The sequence below is a fragment of the Carya illinoinensis genome, chromosome 8, assembly GCF_018687715.1.
Source record: "Carya illinoinensis cultivar Pawnee chromosome 8, C.illinoinensisPawnee_v1, whole genome shotgun sequence".
Taxonomy (NCBI): Eukaryota; Viridiplantae; Streptophyta; class Magnoliopsida; order Fagales; family Juglandaceae; genus Carya; species Carya illinoinensis.
Genome location: NC_056759.1, coordinates 4797770 through 4812351, shown reverse-complemented (window position 1 = coordinate 4812351; position 14582 = coordinate 4797770). Strand labels below are relative to the sequence as shown.

The following is a 14582-nucleotide window of genomic DNA, read 5'->3' as shown; positions in this document are numbered from 1 at the left end:
TAGTGTGGTTCATGGCCTAATGCTGGACTAGTCTGGCTCATGTCTGCTAGTGGGCATGGCATGGTGCTGTGCGTTGGCTTGATGGTGGGCACGACATAGTGCTTTGTGTTGACTTGCTGGTAGGCACAGCATGGTGCCGTGCGCTAACTCTACATGGCCTATGCAGGTGGCCTGGGTGTTGATACTGCAAAGCACAGGCTGGTGTCATGCGTTGGATGACATGCCTGATGAGCATGCCACTAGCCTCGTCTGCATGGCACGGGCTAGAGGCATGTGTTGGATGGCATTCCTGCTAAAACATGCCACTAGCCTTGCTACTGAGTGTCAGGGGCGTGTCATGGCTGGGCAGTGGGGTTGTCCTGACATGCTAAGGGCAATGTCAAGGTGTGGCCTGATGCCACTTTCCTTAGAATTCTGACAATAACTCTACAGTAGATTTGTCTATTCCCGCAAATATAGGAAATAAAGGCTTAGGATGGTGGTGGATACCTCAAATGCCTAAGTTAGTTGGGATTCTCATTAATGATTTAAGGGAGCTCAAAATGAAAGTGCTTAGAGAGTCTCCCTACAAGGAAGAGTATATATTCCTTGTAAGGGCGGGCCCTTGGCAAGCCGATCATAGTGATGTTACTCTGTACTCAAGTTGTGCCATTTTCCAATGTTTTGCCATGCAACAGGCCATTCATGCCTAATTGTGGCGACCGCTGACAATCCAATGTTCGTGTCGTGGCATGACTGTCTCTATCCTTCATTAAATACAATATAACTTCAGTCAAGCACGCCCACCTTCTAGGTATGCCCAACCGTCAATGCCTAGCAGCCAAAGTTGTCCTTGACCCTGTGTGAGTGGATTGTTGGCCAGTAGAGGTGTTAAGTCTTTTGTACCCAAGTCCATGTCCTGCGTGTACTATTTTGCTGCTTCTTTTTGGGCTTCCTCGGCCGGCTTTGCCCTTCTTGGCTTGGCGCGACCCATCCTACTCTTTTATGCTGATTTTCTTTTGTCGTACTGTCCTTAGAATCAATGCCTCAGGGCTGAGCCCATGCAATTAAAATAGAACTGTTATAGTTATAAAATATTGCACAAAATTAAATTTATAAATTAATATAATTTCATATAATACCTTAATTATATTTTATAATAAAGTAAATTTATAATATAACATATTGCATCAAATACTATTATTTTATAGATTTATTTTCTAAAATCCGACTAAAAGCAGTTGCCGAGCTCAAGTGTAACAGCCCATTAGAAATTCAATTGTGAAATTTCTATTAACTTTAGAAATCTCGTGAAAACCCCATAAATTTTCACGAATCCATTAATCATATAGGTTTTTGTCTAACTACATAGTTAGTGTTATTATTTACTATGGTATCAGAAGTGTATTTTTGATTATTGGAGATAGTTAGAAGTGTCAAAATGTATTATGGTTTGTGCCATTAGACTCGGAGGGTTATTTAAAGTCTTATGGCGCAATAACATTTTTTCATATTTTCGGACAAAACGTCTGTTCAAAACTGTAGATATTATTGGATAAAAAGAAATATCTTGAGGTAATTTTCGTGAATATTATTGGGTAAAAATATTTTGAATTGATTTTTATAGATATTATTAGATAAAAATATCTTAAGTTGATTTTTTGTAGATATTATTGGATAGAATATTATGAGATAATCTTTTATAGATATTTTGGGTAGAAGAAAACTACACTCAACTCTCAACTCCAGCCTTATCATCTTCCTTATCTCGTTCATAAGTAGCTCCAGCAATCACCTACAAACTTATCTTCATTTACACGTTCCTTTAAAAGAATATCAAATACTTTCTCTCGGACAGCTTTTAGGAATTTTTTTGTACGCCCATTTCAAAACTTTTGTAAGTGTTTTATTATAAAGTCTTCTTCATATAAGTTGTTTCTTTTTTAGTCTAGTTTACATGGATATATTATTTGCCCCATTTGAAGATCATTTGGTCAGTAAAATATTATATAAATTATAAAAAGGTCATTCTAGGAGATAAATTGGAGAATATGTTATAGTTTGGAGTTTTTGACCAAGCTAATGGATAGATATTGGTCCGAAATTTTTATGGAGTATTGTTAACATGTATATGTGACTATTGGTTGAGTATTTTTGCATGATTAAAGGTTTTGATGAAAGATTTTCTTAGATTTAGAAACTTAGAAACTGGAAGAAGAAAAACAGTTTCTGTTTTGAGAAAGTTTAACTCTTTGGTGGTCTAAACCTATTCTAATGACTTTAATAATTTTATTGGAAGATCCTAAGCATATTATATACATGTTATATTATTATTTTGAATATATTTGATATTAGTTTCAAATATATGAAATTTTATGCAAAAAGATATTCAGATAAGCGAAAATGTGGATATTCTTGGCTAAATTTATGTTTTGGTTAATTTCTAACCATGTGATCTTGAATTAGAAGCTTATATATGTTTTAGGACATCTTTTTAAACCATGTGATGGTTTGGTTTGAAGATCATATATTTATAAGTCATAGATCAAGAGATTTATCAAAACTAGTTGAGGAAAAAGTTTCTGTTTTTGGACTAAGTGTAAAACCAAAAACTCCAAATGTTATTTTGTGATTTTAGTGACTTTAGTTTAATGATTTAAAGCATGGTTGATGTTAGGATGATATTATGAATATGTTAGAAGTAAGATTTGATTTTTGAAATTCTTGGAGATGTTTTTATTTAAGGTCAAAACTTGTGATTCAAGTACTTGGATCTTTTTACAAAAAAGTTTGGTGTTAATTATTAGTTTTTTCTAAATGGATGTTTTAAGTATGGTTTTGAACTTAGGATTGGAAGATGTTTGTTGCAAAATTTTGGTTTAAGCATGAGTTTTGAAATTGAAAGGAATTGCAACAAAAATCAAGGGAAATGGCCTATGGATGTTTCGGCCATAGTGTGTTCTTCATAGTTGTGTTTTGTTTTAAATTTTTCTAAGTTGATATTTAAGTTTAGGACAAAATTTACATGAGGAATGTAAATTTTGGAAACTTTTGGAGTTAGTATGCAAAATCCTTAAGTTAAAGGTCATTTTCCCACATGTAGAGAGTAAAATGAAAATTTTACTCTTTAAGTTAGTATTTTCCATTTTTCAAATTATTAGTGATTTAGTTCTAACTTTTAGAATCACTAATTACAGTTCCTTGTGATCGCACTTGAAGTTTTATAAGAAACGCAAAAATCGAGGTAAGTTAGCTTTTAACTTACTAGCAGTCTACTGTGTATGTATGCTAAGTAAAGGAACTACAGTGTATGTATGTGTGTTATCATATATGTCATGCCATGCCATGCCAAGTTATCACGTAATTGTCTATTATACAGAATTTATTCTGTCATCAATTTTTTATCTATTACATAATATATTCTGTCATGTATTACTGTACCTTACAAGTACGTCATGCTAAGTATGCCATCTATTAAATGTATGTCAAGTCATGTAATATTCACTGTTGCAAGTATGTCATATTAAATATGTTGTCTATTATATGTTATGCCATGTTACGAAATGTTTCTATCTCAAGTTGGTCATGTATTTCAAGTTATGTTCAAGTCACGTTATGTTATGTCATGGCTTCAGTCATTTCGTATTCCAGTCACGTTTCATCTCGATTACTTATGTATGGGATCACAACAATTGTGGCGCATACACTACGTGAGACACAGCAATTGTGACACGTAGAATACATGGGGCCACAACAACTGTGGAGTATGTATTTAAGCAGTTAAAGAATAAGTTTCCGTAGAATACATGGGGCCACAATAACTGTGGAGTATGTATTTACACGTAGAATACATGGGGTCACAACAACTGTGGAGTATGTATTTTTCATGTTAAGTCAAGTTTGTGTAGAATACATGGGGCCACAACAACTGTGCAATATGTATTTACACGTAGAATACATGGGGCCATAACAACTGTGGAGTATGTATTTTTCATGTTAATTCAAGTTTCAAAGCAAGTTCATGCTAAGTCAAGTTTCAGATCAAGTTCATGTCAAGTCAAGTTCAGTTCATGTTTCAATTTAAGTTATGTCAATTATGCTATGTTGTACACCAAGTTATGTTTTAATTACTTATGAATTTGATTATACATTTATACTTTTACTGTCATTCATACATTATTAGCTTGTGTGGAAGTTTTTTGTTAACTTACTGAGATTTGTAATCAAATTTCATTTTGGTAGTCTCAACTACCATTCCCCCCCGAATGATAGATCTTGTTACAAGACCTGAAGGAGAATCAAGAGCTGATCAACTAGACACAGTTGACTAAGCGACGGTGCGACATAAATGTTAATATAGTAATTAACGTAAATTACTACTTGTACGATTGAGTTGGATCTCTAGTACTTTTTGGATCATAACCATTTTGGACTAGTGTTGTGATCTTAGTTGTTCAATGGATTTTTATGTATGAAGTATGTTTTAAGTATTTGAGATATTTTCAATTTGATGCATAGTATTGCTAAAGAAAAAAATTTATCCACTGCGAATATTGCATATTGTTAGATGCATGTTAGGAATATTGCATCTTATTTGTCATGAACGGGGACAGGTAACCTTGTGTTGCATGTCTCGATGCTTCAAATGTCCGTCCGATCCCAAACGAAATTTGGGGGCGTTACATCAAGGGTGGAAGTAATGCATGCCATCATAATCATATTATCATATTATGTAATAATTATTGAAAATGTCAACTATACAAGTTAAGGGAAGGTTTGAATAATAAGTTGAGATTGGATAAGATGAGTTAAAAGTTAAATAAAATATTATTAAAATATTATTTTTATTTTTAGATTAAAAAAATAAAATTATTTATTATATTTTATGTATGAATTTAAAAGAATTATAATAATCAGAAAATACGAGATAGAATCTCTCAATCCAAATGAATGAGCTCCTTCAATTGGGAGATTAATCCAAGAGTCTGTGGAGAGAGAGTTTTTAGTTGAATAAGTTATTTGTTTATTTGCTTTAGTAAGGATAGAAACACATTTTCTTTTACAAATCTATTTTAAATAAAATATATTATTTAAAAATTAATGATATTCCTACAATTCTATTTTATAAACTTTCAATAAAAAGTATTTTTGTAAGTACATCTAAAAATAACCTGAAGAAAAATTTTCTAGTCCGATGGACATATATATAAATTATTTGCATCTAGTACTCCAACCTTAGACATGATGAGAATATAATGCAAAGATCAAGACTCTTAAAAGTTTGAATCTGTGTCCATCATTGTAATCTCTCATAATCGATATAACGTGTATCAAAAATTTTATGTGCAGCTTTTTTTATACACTTTTTTGTGCACTCCAGTGATATGATTGATTGAATATTAAAAAAAAAATTAATCCAACTAATCATATCAGTGGAGTGCACAGGAAATATATAAAAGTGACTGTATGTAGCATTGCTCAACGTGTATAAATGACCAAAGCTTATTATGAAAAGAGAAACACTTTAGATCCCGAAGGCTCGAATTCTAGATCCAAAAAGTGTCCCAAAAATTATTTATTTATTTATTTAATAATTAAAAAAGTATTTTTTAATGATATTTTAAATTTTTAAAATAAAAAAATATTTAAGAATATGAAAAAATAATGAATTTTTCTTTTTAACCTTTTTCAATGGCAATTCGCGCTACATCTCTCCATGGATATAGTGATAATTATTTGTAAATGGAAAAATAAAAATAAAACGATATAAACTATAATTTCTAAAATTAATGGATTAATAGAAAATATATTCTACGCGGAATGTTAAGTACAGCCAATGCTTATACAAATGTAACATTTAAAAAAAAAAAGTAAAGTCTATTTAAAAAAATAAATTTTTATATAAATCTTATATTTATTTTTTTAAAATATATACACTCTATAATAATAAACATCATTTATCTTATTTTACCATTGAACACGTGTTTCACTTTCACGTGTCATAATTGGATCACTTTTGGTTTAAAATCCGGCCCTCTCCCTCTATAATTGTCCACTCTTGACAAATGTAACGCAACAAGAGAAGTAACTAGAAAAGGAAGAGCATTGACACAAGCACACGTGTCATCATGTGGGTGCGATACATTTCCCCAGTAGTACTATAATTAGTCGTGGAGGGGGGGGCCTCCCGAGGCTCTCTGTGAATTGTGATCATATATATCTACCGACCAAGACAGCAGTCCACTACGCTACAATGGCTACATTTCAAGTACCTTTAATAATAAGAGAATCTGCGGTGTTTTTGTTTTTTGAAAAAGAATCTGCAGTTAAAGATGTGGGAGTTATTATCTTCCAATCTCAAAGAACCAACGCAGACAACATTAAAGTTATGTGGGTCGGAAAATGTCCCAGGTCTCTTTGATCATTTCTCCTTTGACTCGTTGGTTTGAAGAGTGGCGGGGATTGGGAGTACTGTCTTGAATTCTATATATAATTGTAAAATAAATAAATAAGATGTTCTAATTAAGAATTATTGAAGGCTCTCAAGTAAGGGTTGAAAAAACCCAATTGCTTGCGGACAAAAGAGAAGACGTGTGTGTGTGAAAGAGAAAAATGGACCGTGAAAAAACTTAAATTTTGACCAATCAGGTTTGGTAATACGACATTATGGTTAATTAATTACAGGATGAATATTGTCCAATGTGTAAATTTTCAAACAAGTGGGTCAGAAAATGTAGAGACTGCAACAATATTTCAATTGGAAAATGATAGTAACACCGCTCTTAGCTATATTGTTGATAATTTGAATTGTTTTTAATTTTTTTATTTCGTGATTAATGAAGTATTTTTTAATAATGTTATAAATTTTTTATTTTTTTAAAAAATATTAAAAATATTATAAAAATACATATAAAAAAATACACTTATACCTAACGGTAGGTGGGAGTGGTGTGAGTAGCATCGTCCATTTCAATTTGACCAAAACTTAGGTAGCCATCTTCGGCCGATATGTATGGACCTTATACTGGCCCTTACTTATGACTGGGCTCCTTTTGACATATGTGGGCTTTATGAGCCTGTATACTGGCCCAGCAGCTTTTTCGATTGTTCAAGTCCCTTGAAAAATGTACCTCAATTGATGAAAAGTGGCACATATTTGAGGCTGTAACTATCTAAACTAATTAGCTAAGAAAGAGTCTATGCACAGTCCCATTTGGGAACTACTTATGCACTCTATATGGTTATCTTTAATTTTTTTATAAAAATTATTATAATATACTTATTAAAATGATACTTTTTTCCCTGTCCCCATATATAAATGGGTCTGCACACGCAATCCTCCACTTAGAACTATAAATATAATTTATTGCTAAGAAAAATTAAGAGAGTCAGTTAATTAAGCGTGTGATTAAATTTATGATAGGTGTGTAATATTTAAATAAATATATATATACTCAATATATATTAAATATTAAATAGTACTACTCTCGATGTTCCACTTGGAGCCATCTTTCCATGTCCTCGCCACCATGCATGCAGCTCTAGATATACATATTCTATCATCACATGATGCATGCATGCATGCATGCATGGAGTAGTCTCAAATTTCAATTCATCCGTCGCACGATGTGTGCTATACATATATATAATAATTTATAAGGCGTGTAAAATTATACACGAAATTCTAATTTCACATGATGATTAATGCCATGACATTATCATTATAAGAAACTAATGATTTGAGTACGTTAATGCATCCAACAAATGGGGTGGGGGATGGATTAGGTGGGGAAAATCTTCCTCTCTTTTTAATTAATATATAGGAAATAAAAAATTAATTAAGAAAGATCGTACGTAAGAAAACCTAACCATATGATCCGGTTTTTCTATGCTGATTTGACAAACACGACCAGTACGTACTAGTATTAATACTTGACCCAACTCACTATATATAAATAATAATCTAAGTTTAAGGGTACTGTAGCAGTCTAATTTGTTGTAAGAGAAAATGAAGTACTCTAACTGCTCACAAAAGAAATTAGAGACTGCGCCTTGTTCATGCATTTTACATCTTTTTCAATCCTAAGAAACAATTGGGACTATCTGCATATTTAAATCATCCTGATAGGGATAGTACTCATCATATAAATAAAACAATGCTAATTACAAATAGAGTAGTGCTACAGGTATTGAAAAAATGTACCGACAACTCAACAAATGCAGTTAATTTTTTTTTTAATTTTGATTTTTTTGTTCATTAATTTTTTTATATTCTGAAGTAATTTTTTTTAAAAAAATTCACAACAACACTTAAAAAAATTTACTTAATCACTAAGTAAAAAAAGATAAAAAGACAAAAAAAGAATTCGGTAAAAAGAAAAGTTCCTAAATTCGGGAGCTTTAGCATTTCTGTTACAAATATTATTGTTTCTACTCTATACTTAAATATAACAAAAATTTTATGTACAGTTATTTTTATATATTTTTTACACAATACACTAATATGATTGGTTGAGTTATTTTTTTTAATATTAAAAAACTATTTTAATCAATTATATTAGTAAAATATACAAGAAGTATACAAAAATGATGGTATGTACCATAACTCTATATAATTGCGTTAAATTATTCCAATAAATAGTACTGTCATATCCAATATTTAAATTAATTTCATATGTATGGAGTCTAGCTCTCGTGTTGTGAAAGACTTGATTGGAAGGGCAAAGCTAGACTGGCCCGCATTATTGAACGTCTGAACTGTTCATATATAGCATGCAAGCGTATCGAGAATTAATAAACATCCATCGATCGATCCCCCCAGCACATGCATGAGTACAAAGCCCGGCCGACAAAAGTTTAAAAGGTCAAAAGTAAGGTACATTACAGGTTTAGACTAGCATGTGGGAGTGGAGCTGATCAACATGGTCACAAGTCAAAGTGCATGAGTGCTAGTTGCCAAGTTTGAGTTTCTTGATCTATTATTGTGAGATGAAGATGATAATGCATGCGTGGCGTTTGCGCATGGGGTATTGCTCAAGAAATTACCCAATTAAGCGATATTTTCGTTAACAACTTTCTCTTTTAGGAATTAGTTATAGATCTTTTGAATAAATTTGAAGGTCATCAGAGGAATTCGTGGTTGGAATTCATGTACGTACATTAAAAGCTAATTAAGGTGCGCATGGTACTCAAGTATATATTAAATTAATTTACACCTCACCGTTAATTAGCTTAAATTTGTGGGATATTCGATATTCTTTCATGACTAGGTAATTAGCATTCATGATATTATAAGAAGCATATATAATATATTCTCAGCTCGAATTTCCATATTTTTTTAATTAAACATTTGATATATATATGTTGGCCTTGTAACTTAGAGTTCAATTAACATGCATCATTTATAAATTATTCGGCTCCATCATGGCCGGAAAGCCATGCTAGCATCCCTTTCTTGACTCGCTGAATGAAGGCGGAAACATGGAGCAGGTTCATGATGATGATGATTAGAATTAATTACCATGCATAATTATTACAATATTGGAAAATAATAAACGAAATAGTAAAATTATATAGATCTAATTTGCTGTTAAATAGCCATCCTGAATATTTATATATATATATATTTATATATAGTACCCTCTCGTCAATTCCACGTGATCTTTACTCCAAGTAGTACTCCCTTGTTAGAATTAAATTTCAGTTCCTAAAGCACCCACGTTGACTAACGTACTTTGACCAGTACCTTTTCTTTAAATTATTATCTGGAAAATATTATCAAAATTAAATCCTTAATTCCCATATATAGTCTAATGAAATAGACAGAAATTATAACAATTCGCAAATTATAAACAAATTGCATGAATAGCAACATATATAAAGAAAAAGGATAAGAAATAAAGGAAAGAAATTAAAGGCTAAAGAGCAGGCCGAAATTAACATATATACTCTGTGGAGGATCGGATGAGGATGACAGATCAGTAATGTTAGATATATAAGGATCGATGAAGCAAACAATTCAAAGTGATCATGTAATACAATCATATATATATATATATATATAACTATACAAAATCTGTAAGGATGGTATGTAAATATATGCTGTACGTATACATGCATGCATGGATCACATACTCACGTACGTACTAGCAGGTTGGTGTGCCTATATACACATTAAATTAAGTCTATAGTGGGAATAAACAATATTAATACGTAGCAGCTAGCAAACATGCAAATTAAGGTGATGCAAATCCAAACCTCCTAAAAACTGAAGTAATAAATAAACTAGGCAATTTCATGCATGATAGGATCGTCAAAAAATAGTTCAGACCAATATGAAGAAACTCCTCCATAGCTAGGGGTACTACTGGTGGCATCTCCAGGATTGCTTATTGAAGAGTCATGATCGACCAAAGCTGGAAGTTCCACAGAAGAAGTGGTAAAGGGAAGCTGATTAACCCAAGAGGAGGGATCATGATCATCCGGTGGGTTATCTGATCCTTGGCTGACCAACGTAAATTCAGAACCTCGGCCCAATATCTCAGTACCATTGAAAGATGTTTGAAGACTGAAAGGGATTTGTGGGTCTGACAGGTGAGCTAATAAGCTTGGGTGGTGGAGTGGTTGAGAGGTAGAATTTCCAGGCCGAGAAAATGAGGCAGCTGGGTTTATCTCCAGTACTACTTGTGATGGATTTAGAAGTGGGTTTTCTTTGATAGAAGGAATTGAATTCAACAGATTGACTGCAGCCTCCATGTCTGTTATGCCATTTTGGCCATAAGATGAGTTGGGCACTGTTATCGAAGCCGCGGATTGGAGAAGATGCTGGAAGTATTGAAGCTTGGCCAATTGGACAGCTTCTGCTTGTAATCTCATAGCATGTTCATCTATAGGGTGATGGTCCATGATCAGGTCTCTGAAGTTAGCAAGAGCTAAAAGATGAGGAAGGCTAGAAAACAGGTCAGTTCTAATTGGCTGGTGGGTCATTGGATCAAAACCCATCTGAATCAACTTCTTCTTCAGATGTGTGTTCCAGAAATTCTTGATTTCATTGTCGGTCCGGCCTGGTAGGTGCGTCGCAATAGCCGACCATCTTGCAGACAATTTAATGCAGATATATAAAACTTAGTTTTGATGAACGTACATAACAGGAACATGAGTACTTGAGAATAGAAGGCGCAAATTATGGTTGGAAAGAATTACTTGTTTCCGAGGACGGAATGGAGATGGAGAATTGTCTGCTCCTCATCCTGAGAAAATTTCCCTCTCTTGATATCTGGCCTCAGGTAATTTGTCCATCTTAACCTGCAGCTCTTGCCGCATCTGTTAAGACCTGCCAAGAGAATATTAGGAAATTAAGAAAATCCGGCCATGAGAGAGATATATATCGATGTTGGTTTAATTTGTACGTTAATATAATTTAAAAAAAAAAAAAAAAAAAAAAAAAAAAAGCAACTAACCTGCAAGCTTGGGAAGGGCTCTCCAACTTCCATGGCCATGCTTATGGATGTACTGGGCAAGCTTTTCGTCTTCTTCAGGAGTCCAGGGTCCTTTCTTGAGGCCATTCTCATCACAGCAAGGAGACCTTCCCATTGTAGTACTGTTCCCGGCCGATATATCTTGACCTTTATTGCGTTTATTTTGGTAGCTGTTTCCCTCACTTGGGCCACAGAAACTATAGCTTGCTATTTAAAAGGAATTCTGGTCGTTGATCATTATCTTAGTTAAATAAATAATATCTCTCATTTTCGTTTGGTGGATCAAGATTGGGACACTGGATCCGGGATCGGCCATCGATCTTCCCGGAAATGACAAATATAGATTCCTTTCACGTTCGTGTTTCATATCTTGCCGATATATATGAGCAAATTGAGCAGGTACCTAGCGGTCGGATGTACCATGTACGCGCTCAGTGATTGGAGACAAAACCCAGAAATTAGTTTAATTTAATCAAATTGAGAAAGCTAATTTTTCTTAATCAATTTGTGTGCCTATATATATATATATCAATAATATTGTAATCCCAAGTTTTTTCTTGTACAATATATTCCTCTTACATAATTAGTGAGAGTTATTAATAAAATTAGAATAACTTCTTATTTACTCTTTTTTTAAAGAATATCAATCTTTTATTTTCTTCTCCGTATTTAATGGAATATAAAAAAGAGGAACGATCCATTTGCGGCCAAACAAAAATTAGTAGCACTTGTAGGTCTAATTCTTGTTTTCAAAAACTATATATCTCTCCTAAAATACATATGAATCTGGTTATTTGTAGATATATAGGCATGCATTTGGTGATCATGTGCCTATCTTCAAACTTATAGGCATGTGCTAGAAAATTTCCGTTTTTTTTAGTTAGATATGTCAACTTAATTATTAAGTTTATAAGCATAAATTAAATACACGTGTAGGAAGTGTCCAACATAACTTTGGCACTGGCCCCAAGAAGATGATCATATGGTAATTAAACAACATGATCAAGTCATAATGAACATAACGTAGTACGCTTTGTGCCATGAAAACATTAATTTTGATATCAGTAGTCCTGGAGAACCTGGAAATATATGTACAAATTATAAAATAAATACAAGGAGAAGACAACTTGCAGTCCTTATCGGCTAAAGCCTAAAACTTAATATTGTTTCGTATTTACTTCCTGCAGTAGTACTAAAGTAATATCCTTAATTAAGCAGGCAATGGCAAGGCTAGAACCTAATTAATTTCGAAATATCAGATTGCGCAGCACGTACAACATAGGCGCGTGCGACGTCGTGCCAACTTGACAGAGGAGGAACTCATTCCATGCACGCAAGAAGGAGCCTCTGATCGTCACTGTTTGCATGGCCTCAAAGTTCAAAGGACTTGCGTCATTCATTTTGGAGCATATCGCCCTAGGGAATCTCTGTGTTCTGGTTTATTATGTTTGGAAATCCAGCACATGAGCTTTCTATTCATGACACAGCTGGCAGTTGCATGCATATAATTAAGCTTATATATATAGATAATTAAGCTGCTATCTATATACACGTACGTTGGGCAGAAGCATAATTTTTCTTACAACTCCATTTTAAATGGATGATTATTAATTACAAAAAATTTCATTTACTTAAAACAATAATTATATAAAAGATTGCGTCTTATGATCATTTTCTACTCCATCATGAGCTAGCTAGGCAGTAGTATTACAGGGCCGGCCAACTGATGATCTTCGTCAATCTCCTTCATATGATCTGATGTACAGTACTGGATGTGAACCGCGTTCCACACAGTAATCTTTATGTGATTAATTTTAATTTTCATTACGAATAACTAACCAACTGCACGGAAGAAAGTCACGATGAAAACTATAATAATGGATAAATAATTGATAAGTCCTTAATGAGTCGTGCCTAAGAAAAACAAAAAAACAAAAAACAAAAAAAAAGGTTGAAATTTAGATCCATTTTTTCAAGAAAGTCTGATCAGCGTTTGACATTATTGGATACTTGGTATAATTCTTAATTACAAAGTAGCTAGTAGGAAGTATTCCTACAAAATGATGTGACAAATTAAGCATTGCTCAAGTTTGTACCTAGTTTCAAATGATCATTTACGGTATATAAAAGTTTTATGGGATTTCTTGGTAATAACAAAATCATTTCCCTAGCCATATCAGCATGAGGCACGACATACGTATGACTATATAAAAAAATTTAGTTACAAGTACAACTGCATATTAATATATAATGTGAATTAATCTAACGTGATTGGTTAAAAATTTGATTTTATTGAAAACAGTAATAATTTAAATTTTAAATATGAAGGAATTAATATTGATATGCAGATTAGTACGCGACTTTACTTGTATGTAGTAAAATTTCAGCTATATATACTTCTAACCAAGGTTGAAACGTCGACCACGTTTGGACCCTAATTATTATAATTTGAAGAGTACCCAAACTAGCACTTATACATTGGTCATGTTCGTCGAGGCCGGCCTGCAACCAGAAGCTGCCTGCTGGCACCTCCTATTGCTAACATGGTGCTGAAAATCATGCTTAAGCAGTACACGATAAGCTCATGCATGTTCGCTACTTTATAAATTAGATCAAAGCATGAGGTCGATATAAAACAAACATGAAGAAATGAACATAGAAAGAAAAGAAAAGGAATGCTGCTATAGCTAGCAGTTACATATTTAAGAATATTTCTTATTTTTCTTTAGAAAGAGACGACATAAGAGGCTGGAGGATGTGATTCATTTGACCCAGAGACCTTCCAGAGGGTAGAGCAGTTAGCTAGCGGAAGTTGGTGTAGCAGATCGACGCCCTAAGCGACACCATAATTTGTAACGTCCTTAATATATATATATATATATATATATATGACTGCATTGATCTGTACATACACGCTTGAGAATACTTCAATGGAATTCTTTGGTGTCTTGTCCTCATTCTCCTTGTTCTTATACAAAATTTCTCCATGCAGTCGTGGTATGTAATTCCTTTAAGACTAATTAATTAAGTACGTAATACGTAATATAATTATATAAAGGTTAATTAATATCCCATGTATAGCGAAAGGCAGTGTATTAATTAAAGCAGGTCAGATTGCGTAATTAC

The 14582-nt window shown here is 33.0% G+C and overlaps 1 protein-coding gene across 1 annotated transcript; it reads right to left on the bottom strand.

The window, feature by feature from the left end:
* Positions 1 to 9943: 9943 nt before the first annotated feature.
* Positions 9944 to 11765, bottom strand: LOC122318257 (transcription factor MYB93-like). Its single transcript, XM_043135468.1, has 3 exons — positions 11439 to 11765; positions 11182 to 11311; positions 9944 to 11071 (listed from the first exon to the last, which is right to left on the bottom strand). The coding sequence occupies exons 1-3, from the start codon at positions 11569 to 11571 to the stop codon at positions 10264 to 10266; spliced, it is 1071 nt and encodes a 356-aa protein (XP_042991402.1). The 5' UTR covers positions 11572 to 11765; the 3' UTR covers positions 9944 to 10263.
* Between the last annotated feature and the right edge of the window lie 2817 nt (positions 11766 to 14582).

Coding starts and splice junctions, on each gene's coding strand:
- LOC122318257 (XM_043135468.1), bottom strand. CDS start 11,571: ATGGGAAGGTCTCCTTGCTGTGATGAGAATGGCCTCAAGAAAGGACCC. Junction 11,312..11,438: donor AGCCCTTCCCAAGCTTGCAG/GTTAGTTGCTTT, acceptor TTCTCTTGGCAG/GTCTTAACAGATGCGGCAAG. Junction 11,072..11,181: donor CATTCCGTCCTCGGAAACAA/GTAATTCTTTCC, acceptor ATTGTCTGCAAG/ATGGTCGGCTATTGCGACGC.